The 24,083-nt window shown below is 38.0% G+C and overlaps 1 protein-coding gene across 17 annotated transcripts in view; it reads right to left on the reverse strand.

The window, feature by feature from the left end:
- SYNJ1 (synaptojanin 1) overlaps window positions 1-24,083 on the reverse strand; it is a 68,803-nt gene that overhangs the window by 36,158 nt on the left and 8,562 nt on the right. For 15 of the 17 annotated variants that reach the window (XM_055701331.1, XM_055701317.1, XM_055701325.1 and 12 more), the window contains exons 3-12: window positions 17,492-17,578; window positions 16,825-17,092; window positions 14,229-14,454; window positions 12,898-12,981; window positions 12,054-12,115; window positions 11,363-11,459; window positions 9,883-10,052; window positions 7,771-7,852; window positions 4,875-5,027; window positions 1,601-1,766 (exon numbers count right to left, since the gene is read on the reverse strand). In XM_055701331.1, coding sequence (XP_055557306.1) covers window positions 1,601-1,766; window positions 4,875-5,027; window positions 7,771-7,852; window positions 9,883-10,052; window positions 11,363-11,459; window positions 12,054-12,115; window positions 12,898-12,981; window positions 14,229-14,454; window positions 16,825-17,092; window positions 17,492-17,578 — 1,395 coding nt within the window. The remainder of the gene's footprint in view (window positions 1-1,600; window positions 1,767-4,874; window positions 5,028-7,770; window positions 7,853-9,882; window positions 10,053-11,362; window positions 11,460-12,053; window positions 12,116-12,897; window positions 12,982-14,228; window positions 14,455-16,824; window positions 17,093-17,491; window positions 17,579-24,083) is intronic. The other 2 variants (XM_055701330.1, XM_055701332.1) reach the window with 1 other exon arrangement.

Genomic DNA, 24,083 nt, shown 5'->3' on the forward strand with positions numbered 1-24,083 from the left:
GCATCAGTGAAAGGACATCTTTTATGCTGCAAAATCTAAAAAGTTCCACAACAGTATTACCAAATTCTCTTTCCTTGCTTAATTAATAATGGATAATAAAAATGAAGTCTCTCTGGTTAATGCACCACCTAGCAGACAACATGAAGACATTATGTTCAGTAAAGAGGCATTAATGTTCCTCAGCTGACAGAAGCTGCAAATGTTGAAAGGACAGCTTGCATTCACAGAGAAAGTGAAAAGAAATAAAAATGACTTTCAACTACTTTTGAGGCAAGGCCAATTAAGCAGGTTTCAGATACAGGAAAAGGTACAATAATATGAAAACCTGTGGTAAAGAAATAAGAGGAAAACAGCCTTTCAGGTTACACATTGGAAATACATAAATACCCACAAGATGAAGACTACAATTGGGCAATAATTTTTTTCTCATGTCACAGATTTGCACTGAAGTTTTGACACATTTTTCTCACTCTAGGTTGAGAAGTGTCGAGAAGAAAGGGGGGGGGGGGGGGGGGAAGAAAAGGAAAAATTAAGAATGTTGTTAATCCCTGAAACCAGGAACAACCCACCATTTAGGACACTCTTACCTGGCACCTTGGAAAGAAAGACTCAAATCTAAACTCCTTTGCCCAGGAATTAGCCCCTCTATTTTTTGTATCTCAGGAGAGTAATCACAGCCCTACACCTGGCCCACTTACTATTTCCCTGCCCATCAAGTCTGCAGAAGGATGGGACATGACTGTAGTCCTGGGGATCATGTAGGCTACACCTCTGTCTGGGGATACAGGCTGCTGTGGTTCAACTCCTTGTTCTGATTAGGTGAACGACCTTCCTGTACCCAGACCACCCAAGCCCCACACGGCTATGCTGCCTACGCAGAGTTTCTCACTGAAATCTCTCTGATTCTGAAGTAGAATTTCACCCACAAAGCCTGACAAGCTTTTGTGGTGCAGACATTCCTGGGAAAGACGACTTCTCACAAAAAGACATTCTGTGATGGAAAATAATTCATCAGGAATTTTCTGATAGCTCCTGTTACCTTAAATATTCTTCCATTACCCATACCCCTTTTGTTCCTCAGTACCTTAGAAACCAAAATTAAGATAAATACCAGCGTTCTTAGGACTATGAAAAGAATAAATGCTTTCTATCTAGTTTAACACTATGGTGAGAATTTCTTCACTGACACAATGGATCAAATTAAGACATTTAAAAAACAATAAAACACCCTAGTATTTTAATAAATCAGGATTTTTCCCCCAAATTCAGCAGGTAATTGTTATGATTAACACTTGCTATAAATGGATTTTAAGAACTGAACAGAACATATCTAACATGCATCTACAGTAAAGTTCAGACAAACATGCTCCACAAATATTTACCTATTATACCACCGGACATCAACAAAATACAAACAACAAACTACTGCAAGCATGTTAGTTTGGTAATATTAGTAAAGCAGAAGTAACTTTCATCTTTTAATATCCAACAGAACATAAATAGCATTTATACTTTCCAATATTGCTTTGAAAACAGACTCCATACAGCTTTTTTACACCAAATAGTTATCAGACAGATTAAAATCCTGAAAGACACATACCGCGTAAACTGCTGGTGGTTAAGAGAGCCCGTGCTTTATCTGCTAAATCACTATTTAGGGTATTTCCCAATAACAAAACATCAATGGCCTCCTGCTTGGAGCTATCAAAAAAGTTATTTTGAATCGTTCTGGTCACAGAACGAGCACCATCCTTCAGCTTTCCAGCCTGTTAGGGAGGAACATGTATAAAATATTTTATGTTGGACACTGCTCACAATAACATTGGCAATATTCAGTAACATATTTGTAAACTTCATTAATGATTTTAAAATCTAAGGCAATTCCCTTCTTAAAGTATTGAATAAAGTCTTCTGAGCCTACTGTGTGCTTCCCCCCCTCCAAATGCTAAACACCAGAGTAATACTTTCAAGGCATATCTAACAAGCAGATAATTCCAGTTTAAATTATTTAAGCAAAATACTGCAGGGAGGGGAATGTTATTTTTTTCCCTAAACACTTGGTTTTCAAAATCAAATTGATATAGTGCCATGTTTAGACCATGATACAAGATTTTGGGCTTTTCCCCAAATAGTGAGAGATGAGCAAGCACTTAAGTCCAAATGCCATGATACATGAATATGTATGTATATACACCTATGAGCATATTAGTTCAGAATTCACATTCTGAAATATCAGTGTTAAAAAAAGAGAGAGCTTCAGCTTACTAAGACCCCTTAACTTTTTAAAATAACGTGCAAGTCTCATGCAGTATCCCAGAAGGAACATACACACCCATCTATAGCTACATACATAGGAAGACAGTCGCTGCTCACATCACACACGTGGCATGACTGGAACACTGCTCCAAAAGAACAGTGTCCAACTACCTGAACTAAACAAGTTTAACTAAATTTAAACAAGAATCTTCAAGAGATGTACTGCTACTAGATATTCTCTGTGGTTCAGACATCTAGAGGATGATGTAATCAACATGCCATGCAGTCTCATATTTGACTCAAAAAACAGCAGTGTTATTTATTCTGTGTACACAGCACCGACAATGACAGGCACAAAGACATTTCTTGATTACATGGTTTATTGTGCCTTATGCATCTAAGTGTATTTTGCCTGTGAGGTGTGTGTGAACACATGCTATTGCACGTATATGAAATATAGACCGTACTCCATCCGGGATGCTGCATGGTATTATATTATTATTAAAAATACTCCAAGTTTGCAGCTGGCATTGTTCATGAAGGTCTCTTAAATGCGTAAGAAAAAAAGACAAAAGCTTAAGAAAACTAAAAAGCTAACCCATCATTTAGTTCTATGAATCGTACTAGACAACAAGAAAGAAACTACTCTCTTGTCAAGATAAGGAGTAGTAAATTGGCACCATGATTTTTGGAAGACAACGTGGATGAGGTGTTGGGGAGCATACTATTGCAACAGGAGTTTAATAGGATGCTGCTCCCTTTCTGTCAGACAATGTATAATTTATGACATGATCCAAAAAGCACACTCACCATTCACATACCAGGCAAATAATTGAAAGGAACCCAGAGAAAGCAAAAGAAAGAGTAGGTAAGGAGTTAGATGTAATGAGTATTATAATACTTTAAAAAGGACTCTTTTTCAGTACAGAAATGCATATTAACACATTTAAGGTTAAAATATTTTTTCTCCTATCCTAAATTTCTACATTTTTACTTCTAAGTACTCTTGGACTTTGAAGAATCAAACTGACGAGCAAGAAATAGCAGAATTTCAAACATCAAACTTTTAATTTGAGAAATGAGAATAAAACAATGTAAAAACTGTGTTTTAAAACATATTATAGAGTACTCAAGAACATAAGGAGTAGTGACCTGGCCAGGGTTCAGTGAAACAATGGCCAGTACTGTATGGCTTTGCAAGTATTGAAGATCGTCTTCAAATAGATGGACTTCCATCAGGGATGCTGTGTTTGTTTTATGAGGTGTGGTACTCATTAACAGTTGTACCAGGGCAGGGATCCTATGTTATTACGAAGACAGCAGAGTAAATGTACTCTGTGTTTTAAACATTAAAAATGGAAGTGTAAATACAGTAAACGCATTTCACCAAGTAAAAAATTTAAGCAGCCAAACTAATAGCAGAAAACTATTATTTTAGGAAAAGAAACACGTAAGGTTCAGGAGAAGGGGAAACACCCCATAAAATACTTACTGTAGTTTTCCTGACAGTCTGGGTGACATTTTTGTAAGAAAATAAAACTAAACATCTTTAACCAAACTTGATTCTATGCTAAAATACAAACAGTTCCCAAATGAAAAAGTCCTGTGTGCAACAATTAAGAGTAAAATAAGCAACAACTCTATTTCCTTTATTTTCTTTTTATGTACTTTACTACATGCCTTGTACATGGGCAGAGAAGGACTCTGATATAGTCTGAATGAACGAGTGATGGACAAACAAAACAGTTGACTATGAGTACATAGTATATAACATGGAATGAGCAGCAGTGCATTCTTGAATAAAAAGAACAGTATGAAAACAAATTCCTATAGGAACTAAGGGCAAAAATTTCTGTGGTTCAACATCTGTTTTGACAGGTATCACTTAATGAGAGAGAGAATTATGGAAACAAAAAAAAGCAACATTGTTAGAAGAAAAATAAAAGACAGCATTAGAAAATCTGAACAACTCAGGCATAAACAAAGACAAAACAAGTTGAAGAGAAACAGAGAATTACATTGTTGTGTAGTACAGAACTGTTATCACAACATTAGAAAGCAAGGTAGAAACAGAATTTGGGGTTTTTTTCAGTAATTGCAAAATTAAGAAGAAATAGCTGCAGGAACATGCAAACAAAAACCACTCTGCTGCAACCCGTTTAATTTTAATGCTGTTAATAAACCCTAAAAGCATGAACAACGATGTCCAGTGAAACACATTTTAAAAGAAAGGAGATACAGTGAATGAAACTGAAACAGCAGCAGGCAGAGATACACAGAGAAAAATGAAATTATTCAAAGAAACTAAAGCTGATTTGTATATACATTTTTCTGAACTATGATCTAAAGAAATAAAAAAGGTTTGAGCCTCATCCTTTCCTACACAATGGTGTTATCTCGGAGGCATGAGCATGGCTGAGAAAGGATGTACTGAAACAAGACTTGGTTATCAACATAACCAACTTTTTATGTTAATTTTTGGGGGGTGGTTAGTTTTTTTAGGATTACAACAAAAGCATATTTTTTAAAAGAAAATCTCATAGTTGTTATGTTAATGACAGATTTTTTTAAAATCCATACTGAATACTGGTAAATTTTTTTAATAACATGTACTTTACCTTAGCTTTTCCTTCAAGGGCTCCAGTTCCAGCATAGATTTTACTGACGGAATCACCATTCACAGACCACATGGATCTGAAAACTTCCTGAAAGCGAGTAACCAGTTGAGGCTTCTCAGCTAATCCTAATACCTCCAGTTGTTTTGTTAGCATCTGCAACAGTTGAAGACAACATTTGCAAAAGAAAAATCTTTAAATGCATTTATTAAAAGGTACATCATACTTTTTCAGCACACATGCATGAAAAAAATCCTTGTTTCCATATATCATTCTGAAAAAACTGACACCATGTCCTGTTTGAAAGGCCGCATCATACATGTAACTTTAGCACCAGCACTTCATTTTCTTTTAAAGGCAAGTAGTAATATAGGAAAAGAATTATGTGCTTGATTTGTAAATATTTTCATCCAAAAATTCTCTAATTACAAAGTAAGCTATTTTCAGTTCACAAGTCTCTCTACTTACATAATTTAGAATTAGAGCAATTAATGTTATTCCCAAAAAAGTGTAATACCAAACACACTGACCTGTATTATCAAGTGCAGCAGCAACAGAGTACTGTCATCAGTAAAATACCAAGGGCTTCTGTCAGTCACTGTTTTCATGCATAACACTGCAATGTTTACCCTTACAATCAATATACCTGAAGTAATTTTCCACGATGCACAGTCTACATTAAATGCATCTAAATTGTATATATATAATAGATATAAATGTATTGTTTTACTTTAAATACATTACTTAAATGTAGCATAATGCTCATGGATATAGAATGGGGACATTGTACCTTGTCTGAAATTGTGGTTTGTGGAACCATAATTATTTTTTTAAAGTCAAGTAATTTTCTCCTGTTTGTGGCTACCAACATAATACCAAACATAAATATAAAAAAACAAAATAAAAAAGCTATTTTCAAGAGCTTTTAAAAATCTTTTAAACCTTGAGGTGTCCAATGGCAAGAAGGAATCTAAAATGATGAACATAAAATGGCATAAAGGCAAAATTCTGAAGGTTGGGCAGGAATTAACATAAGTTACAAAAAGGAACTTGCAGACAAAATTAAGTAGAAATAGACAAGAAAAGAAACTTCAGAAATTGGGTCCTGTATCTTGTAATTTTAGGTGGTCTTTCAGAGGCCAGCACTTGATAAATGAAGTATGTATCATATTAAAACAGGTAAGAATTTAAATATCTAATTTAAATAGAATTTTAAAATTAAGCAAGCAGCTCATGAGGATTTACCATTTTTCTTCTTATTGATTAGTTCTGTAATTTTAGCTCACATATTTAACTGAAATTGTAATTTAGCTCTCACCAATGAAAATTCAGCACACCTGGTCTAAAAAAATATTTAATCCAGTTCTTAAAAGGACAAGAAAGGAAAAAATAGAGCTGCAAAGCTAAGTTTGCCATGTAAGCAACTATATGCATCAAGAGTATAAAGATTTGTTCTTAGGCCATAGAAAACTACTCTATTATCTGTAAAATTCAATAGGCAATATTTCTCATGGCTCATTTAAGGTAAACTAACTGGTTACTTCAAGCTTGCATTTCTATCTACAGTGAACTGTTAAACTCCAGCAAACAGATTTAGGACCAGGAAAGGCTTTAAGGTAATAATTTGTCTCTCCCATGGCAAAGTCAATACAGGATGGACAGATAAACAAACTACATAATGCACTACAATGCTGTGGGATTTTCAAAGCATGCCACTACTCTTCAACACCCAGTGGACTAAAGAACTACTTTTCTTAATTTTAGTAATTGAAAGGTATGACCCTGTATGGCACGTGCAGAGCTGAAACAATACAGAAAAAAGGCATGAGATCTCTAAAAGAGTCTTATCTGCTACCATATGTACTGATGTCGAATGTTAAAAGAAAAATCTTCATAGTATTTGTATGAGGGTAAACAGTCCAGTATTCCATTGGACTAAAACACCAATGAACTGGCAACAGTGTTCATTTGGTAAACGCAGCAGCAAAGCACTACATATTCCAGAATTAGAAATGTTTGTTCTACAGCCCATGGATTTTGCAGTTCTCACAGAAAATCCTCCTACAGATGCTAAACCAAGAGTATTTTAATTAAATAAAATTCAGAAAACAAAAGAATAATCCTTTTCTCTGGTTTGATGTTACAGCACCCATGATTTTTAATTTTTAAATATGCTAAGAACTTTATCTTTAGGAGTCAAACAGTTTACTGAGCGGAGCTGTCAGAAGTTTTTCACAGCTACTCTTTTAGCTCAATCAGTACTATTTTACTCCATCAGCTCCTGTCAGGTTCATGCGTTCAAGCTTCCATGTATAAAGCCTGTAGGGTATAACCTTTGTTTCATATAGCAAGCCAATATGTTGAAGCACACCCCTGCAGGAGGACTGAATCCCACAATTAATTTCCAGCTACTCAGTCTGAGCATGGCCAAAGCCTCAACCGTGACACTGTCCCATGAAGAATTCACAGCACATGCTATGAAAATATGAACACGCAGCACTGTGGATGCTAAGAACAGTAACCCTATATGCTGAAGAATTTAATCTAATACAGTAACTGTGAATGCCAGTGTTTTTGTGAAGGACTACAAAACTACTACCTCTTCTAGAACTGCAGGTCTGAACCTTAACAGACATATGAAACTGACACCTAAAAAAGAACAAATGTTTTTCATAATGCTGCATGACTACTGTTAAATTAACAATTACCACATAACTACTGCTTCTGTAACTACTATGTCTGGTTGCCCCAGAACAAAACAAGTATCATGCTGTAACTCAGACTGCCATCTATGAAACATTTTAATTCATCTTTCATCGGGAAGGTAACGTTACTTTTACAGCCTAATTGTTACAGAAGTATCAGCAGTAGTTGTGTATCTGGATACTGTTTTTCCTACCTCCAAGCCAAAGAAAGCCTGCACGCTGTTTGTTCTATCCAGACAGTCCAAGCAGTTTGTTCTGACAGTACCACTTTGAGATCTGTGCCAAGGACAATGAAAGACAGAGAGAGAAAACAACTGAAATAACTCATTTAACACACGTATCATCAACAAAGACAGGGACATCAAGATCTGAACCAGAATAGTAAATCAGGGTATTGTCAGTGCAATGTTACTGTCAAAGCAAGTATGTTTATAAATACCTCAGCAATAGAAATTAGCTCCAGTAACAGCAGCGAATTTTGCAGCAGTACTCACTACACAAAACTAATTTTTTTCCTGCAAATAACATGACCCTTTCTTCTTCAGTTTTTCCCCAGTTCCCCTTGCTTGCTCAGTTAGTGTTATGCAGGATAAAGTTTTCTTTTCAAACAATCCAACTAACACACTTCACAAGAATCTCAGAGGGAAATAACTCAGTTAAAACAAAAATGGAAAAAAAAATATTAGGACAGCTCTTGGATTTAACTAAATTAAAAGTAACAAGAAATTGTGATAAAATTAAAGCCAATTTCAACCCCTCATTATTTTCTCTTTCCTCCCCAAATAAAAATGAAAATAAGCCTTCCTCTTTAGTCTGACAGATGCTTGAGGCCCTCAGATGCTCTAAACTGCTCCCCTTTCTTTGAGAGAAGTCCATTAACTTGTGCTGTAAAGGTCTTAGAAGGATCACATTAGGCAACATCCATGTTCTTCTCGTCTGGCTATGAGTACAAAATTCTGATGGCTGTCCCAGGGATACACACTTACTCCTTACTTTCATCATTCCCACTATACACTTTATCCAATTCAGTCAGTAAGGCTTCATCACATTTACTTGGAGATCTAACCATAAACTGTAGAAAGTTTTGAAAAACTTTCTCCAAGATTATTTTTTCATTACTATCTCTGTATTTGATATGAAATACAAAACAGTTTGCTGTGTTAGAAAAAAACCTGACATTGTCTAAAGGAGATGGTCTGTGAACTTAGAAAAATCATCACCGTTATCTTTTATTAATGCAATTCTTCAAGCTATCACAAGCCACAGCCTATTTTGCTTTTGTTCTGTTGTCTGTCTTTTGTATGAGTAATATCATTTGAATCTCCATCAAGACAAAATGGTGTTCTCCCACCACAAAGTGTCACACCACTTTTAAAGTTTTTTGGAGAATGGTCAGTGACATTTTGAGGTGGAGATGGGACCTAAGTACTATTCCACTAAACGTAATCTTATTCAGGCCTACAAAAAAATGCCCCTGGAGCATTTAATCATACAGCCAGGTTAGAGGACAGAGTGGCACTGGAACCCTCTTCTCCTCTCCCACTGCACTAGAAGATGAAACCCCACTGTACGTGACAATCCCCTCACTCAACATTTCTCTTTCTCACGGAGAACCTCTGTCAGCAGTTTGCTCTGGTATTAATTAAAAGGAGGAAGGGTGTGGAAGGGAGAAGAGCAGGAATGCTGCCTATTTCTGGCCCTGCTACCCTTTTCCTGCTGAGATAAGCACAGCCTTTGCTCTAGGAAGAGGGGTGGGGAAATAGGAATAGAAGTACAGCAGGACTGAGAAGTACACAGCAGGGCAGAAAACATGCATCCCATTCATAATTTGTGGAGAACTGAATCTCTCAAATGGGGGATCCAGGTGCAAACAGACTTAGAAAAAGATTGCACTCTACATCAGCATTTACAACAAACAGAAAATGGTATGTTCTATTGCTGAGGAAAATACAAACATTATACAGGAAGATAGAAAAATATTCATTCTTTAATCCCACATGGGTGCACCCAAGAAAAAGAACAATTGCCCATTTGCACCAAAATCATGAGGTCAAAGGCCTGAAATTAAGTCATGCCCCATCAACATCTCTGAGATATTTTCCATTAAGATTTTTAGAGAACATTCAGAATGAGACAAAATATTAATAGACTGAAGTGACTCGTATTTCACTTAGTGCACATCATCTTCGATATAATAAAAACACAACAGAAGTAAAGTTTTTTCTCTTAACTTCTTGCAAAGGGGTGAAAAGCATCTTGGAACCATAATTTGATTGAAGAAATTTACAGAAGTTACACACACGAACCTTTTAACTTCCTTTCCATCAAAATAAAAAAATCCACATTCTAAGAATTTCTGGACTTGAGGTTTAAGCACGCTGTGTAGTTTTTCTGCCTTTCCACCTTTAACCATTTGATGATAATCGAAGTTCACCATTTTGATATCAGCTGAATGTTCAGAAGCTTTCAAATGGCTCTGACATTGTAAAAAGAGAAGAAAAAGGTATAAATATACTAATACCCAAACATATAGTAGTAGAAGGTAAATAAGAGGATAAAAATATTTTTAAAGCTGTTTATTAGCTATCTTGTTTATTACAAGCTTTCTCTTAGGTAAAATAAAACCATTTTTATCACTCTTGTTCAACAAATCACTCTGAACCGATTAATATTTTGACTATGGTTTTTCTTTTTCTTGTCACAATTGAAGTCAGTTTTTTCCTTACTATACTAGTGGTCACCAAGACAGTCTACAACCTCTTCTACTGTTAAAATGCTTCCATTTGCAAAGAATTCTTTCAGTGGAAATCCCTTTCACTAATGGTCACCATTTTAGACGTGCCTGCCAGCAACAGGGACTGAGTAAACACTCCATAAACTATTACTGAAAAAAATGCACAAATTATTCAGGTTGCTGTGGAGGCTGGCTTTGAGCAAAATTTTTCCTAATATTCCCTCCCTGAAAAGTCTTGAAGTGCTCACACAATCTTTGTTGGCAAAGCTATGATCTGCATTGGACATTGATATGCATCTGGGAACACTAAAGTCTCCTATCGGGATAGCTGGATACAGAGAAGATACTAGTGAATGGCTCAAGACATTCAACCATTATAATACAAAGGGAAAAGGAAAAAAGGAAAGGGAAATAACAGATGGCTCTCAAAATGTGCTCTGGCTTCACAGAGAACTTCTCAAATTGTCAGTATTTATGGACTACAATGTAATAGTTATTTTTAACCTAACTAGTAGGAACTCATGAAAATGGCCACTTGCAGTTAACATCTTCTGAACAAATATTTCTACTAAATTATAAAGCATATTTATATTATGATAAATTAAATTGTGATTTTTTTTAAGTATTAAGGAATATATCCAGGAATTCCAAGGGAAAGATTTTTAAAAGAAACATCACAGTATTAAATACCACAAAGTATCATTTATTTATTCATGAATTCCATAGTGAAAAGAAGATTTATTTTTTCAATTAGCCACTAATAAGCATGAAATATGAAAATAACTGAAAATCCCTCAACATTGTCTATGTTGCTGCTAGAATTTTTCAGTAACCAATCTGAACATAATTGAATACTAATTATATAGAGAGCTTTTAAAAATTTATTTCACATTGTGTATCTTAAGAACTGCTTTCATGATAAATACAATTTTAACCACAAGTGACAGTTGCTCCAGAGCATAACTGTTTCATTTTTTGAAGGCTATATAAAAGCTTCATCACAAACAGGCAAATTCCAAGGATATGCACAGTGAGAGAATTGTCATACCCACCTGAAAAGCTTTGCTGAGCATGTGCTCCCCTTCTTTTGCCCCAAGTAAATTTACAATAATTTGCTTGCCATATAAATTTTTAAGAGTTTGGAAATGCCTGTTAACAGAAGAAAAATTCCAGTCATCTTCTGGCATGTAGAAAATTAACACAAACACCTGCAACACTGACTTGAGATGCTGCAGAAACATCCTGGCTACTCTAGTAACTGCCACAAGCCTTTTATTACGTCATGTCCAAACAAACCAATATAAGTCAATAATAGCAGACAACCAATGACTGCTGTGTAATTAGGGTAATAGTATCGATGCGACAACATTGTAACAGCAATGTAAAACCATTCAGTTGTGAAGCTGAAGTGCCATGGCAGGACTAAAATCAAAATATAAACTTTTACTTTTATACAGCAGCTGACAAATATGGATTATTCAATGTAAACTTGCTATAATTTTTATTTTCAATTTAACAAAGTATTTCACTGTACTAAATTTTCTGCAGACTTTTCAGCTAAGCACTCAAAGGTACAAGCAATCTTGTAGAAGTCTGAAAAAGCTGCCCAGGCAGTTTGCTGTTCTTCTGAATCACACATTTGTATAGACAAAGCCTCCCATTTGGAATAACATTCCATCCCTCTGATGCATCACTTATCAGAGGTTTATAGTGCATTAACAAAAATATAAGACATTCTTTCACCTGTCAAAAGCTGGTGCATTTGCCTCAAAACCCCTTGACATTCTGACACGATGGGATCCCACCTATAACATGAAGATTACATTAAATTATCTGTCTTTACACATTTGATTAATTGTTCTTCAAAGACCTACTTTGATCCTAAATACAGCCTGAAAATTCATTTCAGTTTCTAAATGAAATCTCCAAAATATATTCTTCTTACTACGGTGTGCATTCTTTTTATAAATTTATCTTGAATTCCTACTCTTTTTTCTAAAAAACACTTTTTTATTTAATATGTTTAGTCATGTCATCTAATTACTTCTTGTTTTGAGTAAAAGGCATGTAAATGTTTCAGCAATTCTACTGCAAAATGTCTAGTTTAAAGAACCTAGAATCACAGTAAGGCATGAACCTTTTTAATCTTCTCTGTAAAAACTGTATCACAGTAGTAGCTACTGACACAATCCCTCTTTCAAGAAAATTGGCATGAAATTATATTATAGTAACTCTTGATCCATATTTACTTCTTGAAAAGACCTATCCTCAAGAACAATTCAGAAGAAAACAGTCTCTTTGGATGCTCCATTATAACCTATTTTAAAATACCAATTTAAATTAAAACAGAAAAATTCATCTTCAAAAAGAAAACATCTAAAAAGCAATGGACATTCAAATCTTGTGCAAAACAGCATTTAGAGACTCTAGAGTGGCAGGCTTGGTGAATTAAATAGCACCAACTTGCTCCCAAAGGATAATCTCATCCTGACAAGTAACTGTGCAGAAGAGCCTAAACACTACTGTAAGATGTTTAAAAAGACCTGAATAAGAATTATCTCTATAATTAAATCTGTCTCCTGCTTACCTGCAGGCCTGGCTGTTCCCAAAATAATGGAACAGACCCTCGAATCTGTATGAAAGATGACACAGAATCATCTAAAAATATCACCTGGTAAGGAAAAAAAAGCATAGTATTAATAAGTGTTACAAAGTGTAAGGTTTTAGGTTTCTTAGCCTTAGCTAAACATAGAGTAAATAAAACATGTATGTATTACATATTCCACGCCACAAGCTAAAATACTGTGTTCCTTAGACTTTTCTCTCTATCACCTCTGAACAACTAATAAAAGAAGTTCTGGCACTCTCATGCTTCCTTGAAGAATCTTGATTCACGTTTAACAAAGCAAGCTTTTATTATGTGGGCCTGAATGACTTCTGTGCTAAGAGTAACTTGTTTAAAAAAAACTTTGTAAGACCTTCCTGTAGGAACAGTTAAAATGTATACCAATGCACAGAAAATAACAATGCAACCTACTCAGAACACCTGCACAGATTTTGTACATCAGAATCCAAAATACCATGATCTATGCAGTATACAGGAAAGGAAACTTCCTGTGGAATGATATGCCACCTCATCTAGTGACATTAGCCTGCCAGGAAACTTGAACAGAGAAACTGTAACAACAGTGTTCTGACTAAAATCCTGAAATTGGATATGTACAAGCACAGCCCTTCGTGGATAAAGTCCTACTGAACTCACCTAGGCTTTGCAAAGACCCAGTGAGTCAACCAAAGATACCTGCTCACATGAATACAGCTGCAGGAGCCAATATCTTGGTAACTAGGTTATCATAAGAAGAGAGCACAGAAAAGGCAGCAAAGAATGATTCAATAGCTTCTTGCATTTGTGTATAATACGGGCAAAGACACGCAAACAAATGCAGTGGAATTACAGTGGCTTTAAAATGTACCTTTCAGAGGAGCTGTGTTAAGTAACCATAGGAATGCTTTTATCTTTCCTGAATCACAAGGTATCATTTATTTGCCAAAAATATCTTCTTTCTGCTTGTTTCTAAGGTCGATTAATTTACTATTTGCTCAGGCCAAAAGAAATACACTCTCACCTACTCAGGAGGCTAAAAGATAGTACAGCCATCTACAATGGTTTAGCTGATGGATAACAGCTTCTTAAGCTACTGAAACTCATGCATGCCCTTACCCTAAGCTACACTAAAAAGCGAGATCATCAAATTATGTAACCTACTTAGATTCCTTATTTAGCAGCAAAGGAACTATTCCAATATCTGTTGGTTACAGACTTGACTTGTGATCTGTTGATTTAGGGCAAAAAACTATCCACACATATGCATATCTTGAGTTCATCAGCCAAGCAACGTGCACTGTAGTGTAACATACCTGCTCTGTTTCAACAAAATTAGCAACGTGACCATCATCATTTGTTCCCCGGACATTAAATCTCGTGCCAGCCCGTTCACAGCTTAGCCGTGAAATCAGACAAGCCTTTGCCTGCTTGTGAGCCGCATAAATTGTCCTTATCTCCACTCCCCCACACATGAGACGTAACAACCAGTCATCACAGTTCACACCATAGTGCTTCAGATGTAAATGTAGTGACTGGTTCCTATCAGGGGGAAAAAAAAAAGTAACTGGAAGGAAATAAAATACAGTTCAAATTGCCAAGCCAGCTACTAATATTTTACATCCACTACTACAAATAAGAAAAGGAAAATATGCGTGTTATAGTTTGATGATATAACTCTTATTTAAACATACCTGAAATAGCAAAGTTTACAGAACAGCTTAAATGTTTGTACAAGAATATGGGGTGAAACCATACATTTTAATGACCTTAAAAAAATAACACTTAGAGCCTCTGCTCTTCACCCAGCAAAACACAACACTCCAAGCTTGTTTATATTCCTCCACTCAGCCTTGCTTCAAGAAGCCAAAGATTACAGACTCTGGGAAAAGCAAGACAGAACTCCAATTACAGGTTACTTATTGTGATGTGTAAAGCATCATTCAATTTCACACCACCACAAATTAAAGCTAGAAAAAACTCTCGTCAACATGCACTGATTATATCTATTATACCTCATCATAGCACACCACTTGCCCAGACAAGCTTCCAAGAATACACTCATAGCCAACTGAGTTTCAGATTTCTATAAATATCGATTTCAGGGTTAAGCATTGGTACATTATATACTGTATATACTATTCTCTAATACCAATTACTGCTCAAATGAAAGACAGATCCACAGTTTGGATATACCTGTGCCTTAAGTAGTAGTAATCAACACTGTAATAAGTAAATAAGACTAAAGTTTGGGGGTTGTGAGGTTTTTTTGTTTTACCTCACTCTAGTGGGGCTTGGCTTTCGACCTTCTTTGGAAACCTTCACTTGTATAAAAAGGAAGCAAAATTTTCTGCATAGCAAAGAAAAGTAAACTCCAGTAAGATGGCTGGTTTTATCACCGCCAAGAAAATTCCACCGTAACTGCAAATAACATATATGATATAAAGGTTGAAGACACTCTATTTTTAGCCTTTTAATTCTAAAATTCCAATTAAAAAAAGAAATCTGCAACTTATCAAACACCTCAGTTCAATCATTAATGATGATTCTCATTACTGTGACTCAGCATGCATTCACTTTCCAGAAAAATGGTCAGATGCTTTACAATAGCAGACTGCAAAAGCAAACAATATTCTTTCCCCGGGCAATCTGAGACTGGAACTTTTGAATAGAAAAAGCCCAAGAAAGCTTACTGAAGTGCATAAGCAGAATACTTTCTGTTACTGACTTTTAGTGTTTACATTTCTAGATCTTGGAATCTGGGACATTCCATCTACCTCCTGTGAGGCCTGATTCTTACTGAGAAAAAAAAAAAGCCAGGTAACTTAAGCAGCTTTATGACAAGGGTCAAAATCAGCCAAGCTTATTTGGACAGGGTCAACAGGCATCATTTCTCAAGCCCTGAAATACTGACTTACCAGCAGAGAGCCCAGTCTTTTTCTAGAGGCAGAAAGAGACAAACAGCTAGGTTCCTGAAAGCCCTGTAAACCTACATCAAGATAGATGTGTTTCTGAAGACTAGAGCTTTTTTTTCTGTCTTATATAGCAAGCTGATCATATTCCTCTATCTGACCAAAACAGTGGCAAAGAGTAGAAGAGCACTGGCACATATGCCAGAACTGGTTTGGTGTCTTGTATATTGGACAGAAGAGAGGGGAAGATGTAGCTTTGCACCTCTTCTAACAGGATACTACCAAGTCTTCAGGATCCTTCCAAGGTTCATGGACACACGCCACTTTTAACAAAGGCTGAAAATATGGAAACATAATTTCTTACATGACAGTGTGCATCACTGGCATTATTTAAGCTGCGTATTGGCAGAAACAGCAGTATTCCTTTTACCAGGAATTTTCTGTGTGAACACCTATCCTTTATTCAAAGCTATTCTGTAAAAAGATAGTGAGTTCAGCAGCCAAGCAATGTGCACTATAACACATCCTATCTGCTCTGTTTCAACAAAATCAGCAACATGACAATTATCTGTGTAGTAAAACTTTTAAAGCCCTTTCAGACATTGGAAACCCACTTGAAACTATATATAAGCACCACACCATTTTAGAATCCATAACGCTCAAAAGTTGAAAATTTTCTTTAAAGCTCCATTACCAGATTGATTTTTCAAAACTGACACACTTGATGAAGAATTAAGAGACACCAAAGCTAAAACACATCACGACAGATCACAGAAGATCAAAGTATAGTATCATAGACAGTTAAAACCTGTGTCTTCCAATTAAGAAACTCTAAGTGGCCATGGAACATTGTATCATTAATAACATACTTCTTTTGTTTGTGGGACAAAGGTGTACATTTAAGAGCTGATAAAGACAAGGATAAAAACTTGCCACGGGTTAGTTTGTACAGGCATGCATTATTCTATAGAATGTCTGATAGGGTACATTATGAACTCACCAGAAAAACCTATTGTCAGTGGTGTGCTCCTGCATGCTGCGGTGAGCATTGAGACTAAGATCTAAACTGACACCAGTTGCAGACCACGCAAAATAAAAATTTCCAGAGTTCAAAACTTTGCGAACTTCTGAAATACGATCCTCGTCTGTTGAATCAATGCGTAATGATACAAATTCAGTGGAAGTAACTCGAAAAACTTCAGAGTCTTGGATCTTTCCCACAGACATGCATCCTGTTACCAGAACCAGATAGTGTAACAATGTATCTCCTATAAAAAAAGGCAGAGGTAACAATGAATCTCAGTAGCGTGTGATATTGATGTATTTATATGCTTAAATAAACACAACCAACCCCAGTTTGCCTGAAAAAAAGTAGAACAACAAAGATCAAGGCGGCACTCTCAAGTTGTACAGAAGAAAACTAAACACAAACAGGAGAAACCATGCTGCAATTAGCAGGGATTGTGTACACGGAAGTTATTTTTGTCCACTCCCCCACTTCTGGGAGTGCTCCAAACTTGCAAGTTACTCCACAAAGACAAAATATAAAGAGAAAAAAAAACCCAGCCCAGTTCTTGTTGCAGAGATCCTGTGGGGTGCAGTTTTACAGGAGCAGCAGAAATTTTCTTTCCCAAATGAAAAATTAAGGTTTTACATATTTTACTCACCAAGGTTTAATCTTAATACACCCAAGAGCCCATATGCATCCATTACTTTGGAGTAGGCATTCTTGATTGTGTCTTTTTCTGCAGCAGCTATGGAGAGAAAGCATAAGATCTTACGATGTAAAAGACCATACACTATGGCAGGGAGAATGAGTCTGAAACTGAAAATCCAAGAGATTACAAAAGTAGTGCTTACATGGAACTTCTGGAAAGAAATCAAGATGTATGGTGAGCACATGGCATTTTATAATGGAAAATGAGTATTTGATTTTATGACAAAGTATGATCATGCTGTTTTTAGGCAACAAAAAAAGGACTTGCAAAAACTCGCCAAGTGATATTAAAGGAGAACGCTGGCATTTCTAACATCATCTCCTAATATAAAAAAAAGAGGCAAATTAGTTCCATGAGAATGAACTCCTGTAATTACTTAAAATTAGAATAGTGCTAAATCTTGTACTTTATTCCATGAAAAAAATTATCCTTTCTCTTCAAGTATAAAACCATGATATGGCAGTATTATTTCCAGATAAGTAAACAAGATTATCACAATGGCATTTTAACTAGTTTTAGATATATTCTAAGAAAATCAACACTCTTGTAGGTCCACTAGATAATGGTATTTAAAAGCCATGTCTTCGACTAGGAAAGCAAAATTTTCACAGACATCTTTTAAATAAAATTTTTAAATAAAAAAATGTGCAATATTTTAGAAGAAATTTAAGTATATCTACCATTATTCACCTGAGAGTTAATGTACATTTAGAACTTTAATCAGCACTAGTAAAACCAGGCCCACAAGCATGACTGCAGAGCCGGGTGACAGAGATGCTGCAGAGCAGAAACCAGATGCCAACTGTCCTGAGCTTTTGCTCATGACTGAGACTGCACCTGAAGCACAGACTGACAATTCCATCTGTACCACTAGATCCACAGGGACTGAGATTTCTGGGTCACCAAGAATCAGCACCTTCTGCCTCCTCAGAAATGATCTGCTAATTAATTTTCACTTTGACACTAAAAAAAATTAGAATCTGACTTAAAGAAAAGCACAAATCAAAACACCTACTGCCCTGGCATTCTGCTGTGCTCTCTCGAATTAGCTGTATTTTCTTTAGAACGCTGTTGTGAATCCTCCTAACTAGTATTCCCTCAGCTTAGCATAGCCCTGCCTGTGCACAAGCCTATCGCTTCTGTTCAAATGTCCACCAGCTCTATTATTAAAGTGGATCAGAATCTCCAATATAGATAAAATGATTATTTAACTTCAGCCTGAAATCTAAGGTCATTCACTGGTTTATTAAGTGCATTTAAAAAAAGTCTTCTTCAACTATTTGCACTGATATGCTGTATTCCTGTAATCCAGATGCTAAAAATAAGAGTTATAGCAGCATGATTATTTCAAAAGTCTTCACCCCTAATACATGTTAAGACTTGCAGTCAACGTAAACAAATTGTGTACAGACAGCAATTTTGTCAGCATCACCAAACCATGTTTTTCTTAACCAGATCACCAGCAGGCTGGAAAGAGTAACTTGAAACGTCAAAACCTGGTTCTTTTAATCAATTTTCCAGCAAGCACTTAATGATGTCAGTGTATTCTTCTAAACTCAACTTTTGGTAACCAGAGAACTGCCACGTTCTTCCTTCACACTGCAAATTATTAACGAAAGATGAGGTTTAATTTCAAAATATTTGCAGGCTTTTTCTTAAAGGTGCCTGCCAGTATTTAATGACATTTCAGAACAATGGCTTTTCTGTCTTTCTACGGATTTATTCCCTTTTTCCATTGCATAGAATGCCTGTTATCCTTAATAAGCCTTAATAAGTAAATACCCGAAGCAAATAAAGTAACACAGGCTTTGCAAATTCAGATCAAAAAATAAAAGGCCACTGCTTATAAAGCAGCAAAGATTGCAAAACCAAACAAACAAACAAAAAAGGAAACAGAAAAACTTACCATGGCTAGTCAGTTACTATTTTCTTAACAAAGCACCCAAGAATCCATCAAAAGCATTTCATGCCATGTTCTTCAGCTATATTAGATCTAACACAGCATGAACTCTGAGCAAAGCTTTTCCACAGTGAACGTGCAAGTATTTCTATCTCGCATTGCCTGCACTTTCGCCATACATTTTTTTAAGGCCAAAATTCACATGGGAAAATGCCAAACATCGCACGCATCAGAAGGATCACTTAATCCATCCTACCCTGGCCCATCCTCATCTACCTCCAGGTTTCAGCCACTGCCTCCACAGAACCCAAGTCTAAGCACAAGGTAAGTTTAACAGGCCCCAGAGCAGGCAGCCAGGATGCAGAAGAGCTTACCGGCAGCACACTCCTACCACCCTTCCATAAGGCATATCACGCCCAGTACAAGTTACAACTTTATAACATAAATTCCTAAGGCAGATTCCCCTTTACCGAGGGCACCCGTTTGAACTTCTAGCCATCGATGTTCATGAAACCTGAAAGAATTATGAGATTTGGTAATGACTAAGGCATAAAAAATGGTTAATACAAACTTCCTTTTCCTTAAGAAACTGAGCTAAAAAGAAAGCAGTCACAGAAGTAGCACCAATAGCAGAAAACGGAGCAACTCCACAGCACCACACTGCTGCTTCTTCCCTGCTGCAGCAGCACCAACCCACACTACGCAGGGTTGTTTTGGATGGTTGACTGCAGCAGTGCTCAGGCTGCTTTCCAGTAAGGGACCTCCCACAACCAGGAATGCTACAGTATTAAGGAAAAGCATTTGAGTCTTCTGAAAACCAAGACAAAATCAGGAACAAGACATAGCCACACCACCTCCTTTCCATTTTCTTCCATTTGAACTGCAGGGACACTGTGGGGACCAGCATCTCCCTAGGGGCTAGGGCACAGGTAGCCATGGTGCCTCCCCTGGGAGGCAGGGCAGGCTGGGGGCAGCCCCAGCCCGGGACACCGGGCACCTCCATGAGAATGGGCTGAGGCCAGGCCAGGATGTCAGTCTGTGGGCAAGGGTAACTGGGGCCAGATACAGTCCCAGGATGGCCAGGCAGGTCGTGGGGACAGCGACAGGCCAAGGCTGGGATGGGACATCAGCCTGGCTCAGCAGAGCCCTTGTCTAGGCTGAACGGGGCTGTGGGGAGCTGGAGATCAGTACTTTGCTGCAGCATCCCTGGGGCAGGGACTGACAGCCCTGTGGGGACTGAAATGGGGTCCTGGGCTGTGGGCAGGGTGGGGGAAACCCCAGCAGAACTGGGCAGAGACAGTCAAGGCTGGTGGTGCCCTCGGGGCCCTGACATGAACAAGCACTAAAGCTCTGAAAACATGCAAATGGTTGTACAGCTCGTTTAGACTAGAAGTCCAAACATTTACAAGAATTTCCTGATCCAGCACCTATACCAGTGCTAGCCGGAAGGATGCCTTTCATTTATGGATGCTGAAAGAAAAAAACGCAAACAACCAGGCTAGGGCATAATTTACTACTGACTGCCACTGCACATAGCATTTCCCATTTTGAAGATACCAAAATTAAATCTGCAGGTTTTCTTATCACCCTGTACCAGTGTGAATAACATAAGTGCTCTGGGACCATACAGATTCTTCCCATAAATATCCTATTTAATAACTCCTTCTTCACCAAAGCAGTACGTTTCTGAAGATCTGTGCTGTCTCACTTCATTCAGCATGCAGTTATCAGATGCAGTTGGATATGCAAGAGCCACTGAAGTTACGAAAATACATGGCTAAGACCCCATCACCATAATATCTTACATTCAGTGTATGCAAAGCGAAATTTCAGTTTCCTCTATGAATAGCTGAAATTACCAACCGAGTGAATGCAGCTTAGAAGTTAAACCACAGGAAAGCTAAGGTAATCCTGAAAGAAGGAGAGACCATTTCCAAGAGCATTTCCTCTGTAACATTCTTAATGAATGAGAACATCTCTTCCCCGAATGGTAGGTTGGCCCGCAGCCATGAGAACCCTTCTGATTTTGATTTATGAATTCCATATCTTGAAAAAAATGCAGCTAATAGAAATATGCACTCAGAAAAACATAAAGTCCTACAAATTAATGAACCTCCTTCTTGAGAAATTGACTTTTTTTATTTATTAATCTTTAAATAGCTGGAAGTAAACACAATTAAGGCTGTCTGAAAAAAATACAAACCACTGTCACTTTGCTAAGGAGAATGAATTAAGACGTGCAACTTCTAAAAACAGAAATTACCAGCTGGAATGACAACTTTCATCCATAACACTGGATTTAACAGATTTGAAATCATACTGTAGAGGATCGCTAAACAGTAGACAATACAAGCATACATATGTCTGTGTATAAAGATGGACGCAAAACATTACATGGCAGTATTTCTTCTATTACTTCATGTGAGTTTAGATGTTAAGTAGAAAGGAAACTAAGAGCAGCTTCTGGTTAACACACTGCATTAATTAGATTCAAGGTGACTAATTTATAAAGCACAAATAATCATAGACTTACAGAATCATTTAGGTTGAAAAAGACTTTTAAGATCATTGAGTCCAACTGTTAACCTAGCACTGCCAAGTCCACCACTAAACCATGACCCTAAGTGCCACATCTACACATCTCTTAAATACCTCCAGGAATGGTGACTCAACCACTTCTCTGGGCAGCCTGGTCCAATGTGTGACAACCCTTTTGATGAAGACATTTTTTCTAATATCCATTCTAAACCACCCCTGGAGCAACTTGAGGCCATTTCCTCTTGTCCAAGTCCAAGCTGCTTGTTACTTGAGAAAAGCAACAAACACCCACCCCGCTACAACATCCTGCCAGGTAGTTGTAGGAAGCAATAAGGTCCCCTCTGAGCCTCCTTTTCTCCAGACTAAACAACCCTGGTGACCCCTGCTACTCCTCATAAGATTTGTTCTCTAGACCCTTCTCCAGCTTCATTGCCCTTCTTTGGACACACTCCAGCAACTCAATATCTTTCCCATAGTAAAGGGCCCAACACTGAACACAGCATTCGAGGTGCGGCCTCACCAGTGCCAAGTACAGGGAGACAATCACTACCCTAGTCCTGCTGGCAACACAGTTTCAGATTCAAGCCAGGATGCTGTTGGCCTTCTTGGCCACACTGCCAGCTCATGTTGGTGGCTGACCAACAGCCCCAGGTCCTTTTCCACCAGGTGGCTTTCCACCCACCCTTCCTCAAGCCTGTAGCACTATGTGGGGCTGTTGTGACCCAAGTGCAAGACCCAACACTGAGCCTTGTTGACACCCATACAACTGGCCTTGGCCCATCGATCCAGCCTGTCCAGATCCCTCTGCAGAGCCTTCCTGCCCTCAAGCAGATCAACGCTCCTGCCCAACCTGATGTCATCTGCAAACGTACTGAGGATGCACTTGATCACCTCATACAGGTCATTGATAAAGATACTAAACAGAACTGGCCCCAGTACTGGGCCCTAGGGAACACCAATTGTGACAGGCCGCCAGCTGGATGTAACTCCATTCACCACCACTTGGCCATTCAGCCAGTGTTTTACCCAGCGAAGAGTGCACCCATCCAAGCCATGAGCAGCCAGTTTCTCCAGCAGAATGCTGGTCAATGGTGTCAAAGGCTTAACTGAAATCTAGGTAGACAACATCCACAGCCTTTCCCTCATCCACTAGATGGGTCATCTTGTCATTGAAGGAGATCAGGTTCATCAAGCAGGACCTGCCTTTCATAAACCCATGCTGGCTGGGCCTGATCACCTGGTTGTTCTGTTTGTGTCATGTGATGGCACTCAGGATGATCTGCTCCATAATCTCCCCTGGCACCGAGGTCAGGCTGACAAACCTGTACTTCCCCGGCTCCTCCTTCCAGCCCTTCTTGTAGATGGCTGTCACATGTGCTAACTTCCAGCCAACTGGGACCTCCCCGGTGAGCCAGGGCTGCTGATAAATGATTGAAAGTGGCTCAGTGAGCACTTCTACCAGCTCCCCCAGTACTCTCGGGTGGATCCTATCTGGCTCCATAGACTTGTGTGTGTCTACATGGTATAGCAGGGTGCTAACCATTTCCCCTTGGATTATGGGAGATTCATTCTGCTCCCTGTCTTTCAGCTCAGGGGCCTGGGTACCTGGAGAACAACTGGTCTTATGATGAAGACTGAGGCAAAGCAGGCATGAAGTACCTCAGCCTTTTCCTCTGTCTTTGTCACCATGTTCCCCCACCTTATATCAATAAAGGATAGATTCTCCTTAGCCCTCCTTCTGTTGCTGATGTATTTATAGAAGCATTTTTTGTTGTCTTTTACAGCAGTAGCCAGATTAATTTCTAGCTGGGCTTTGGCCCTTCTAATTTCCTCCCTGCAATAACCTCACAACATCCTTGTGGTCTTCATGAGTTGCCTGCCCCTTCTCCAAAGGTCACAAACTCTCCTTCCTTCCCTGAGTCCCACCCAAAGCTCTCTGTTCAGCCAGGCTGGTCATCTTCCCTGCTGGCTGATCTTTTGACACATGGGGACGGCCTGATCCTGCACCTTTAGGATTTCCTTCTTGAAGAATGTCCAGCCCTCCTGGACCCCGTGGCTCTTCAGGCCTGCCTCCCAAGGGACTCTGTCAACTAGTCTCCTAAA

This window comes from Falco cherrug, chromosome 2 (genome assembly GCF_023634085.1).
Source record: "Falco cherrug isolate bFalChe1 chromosome 2, bFalChe1.pri, whole genome shotgun sequence".
Lineage (NCBI taxonomy): Eukaryota > Metazoa > Chordata > Aves > Falconiformes > Falconidae > Falco > Falco cherrug.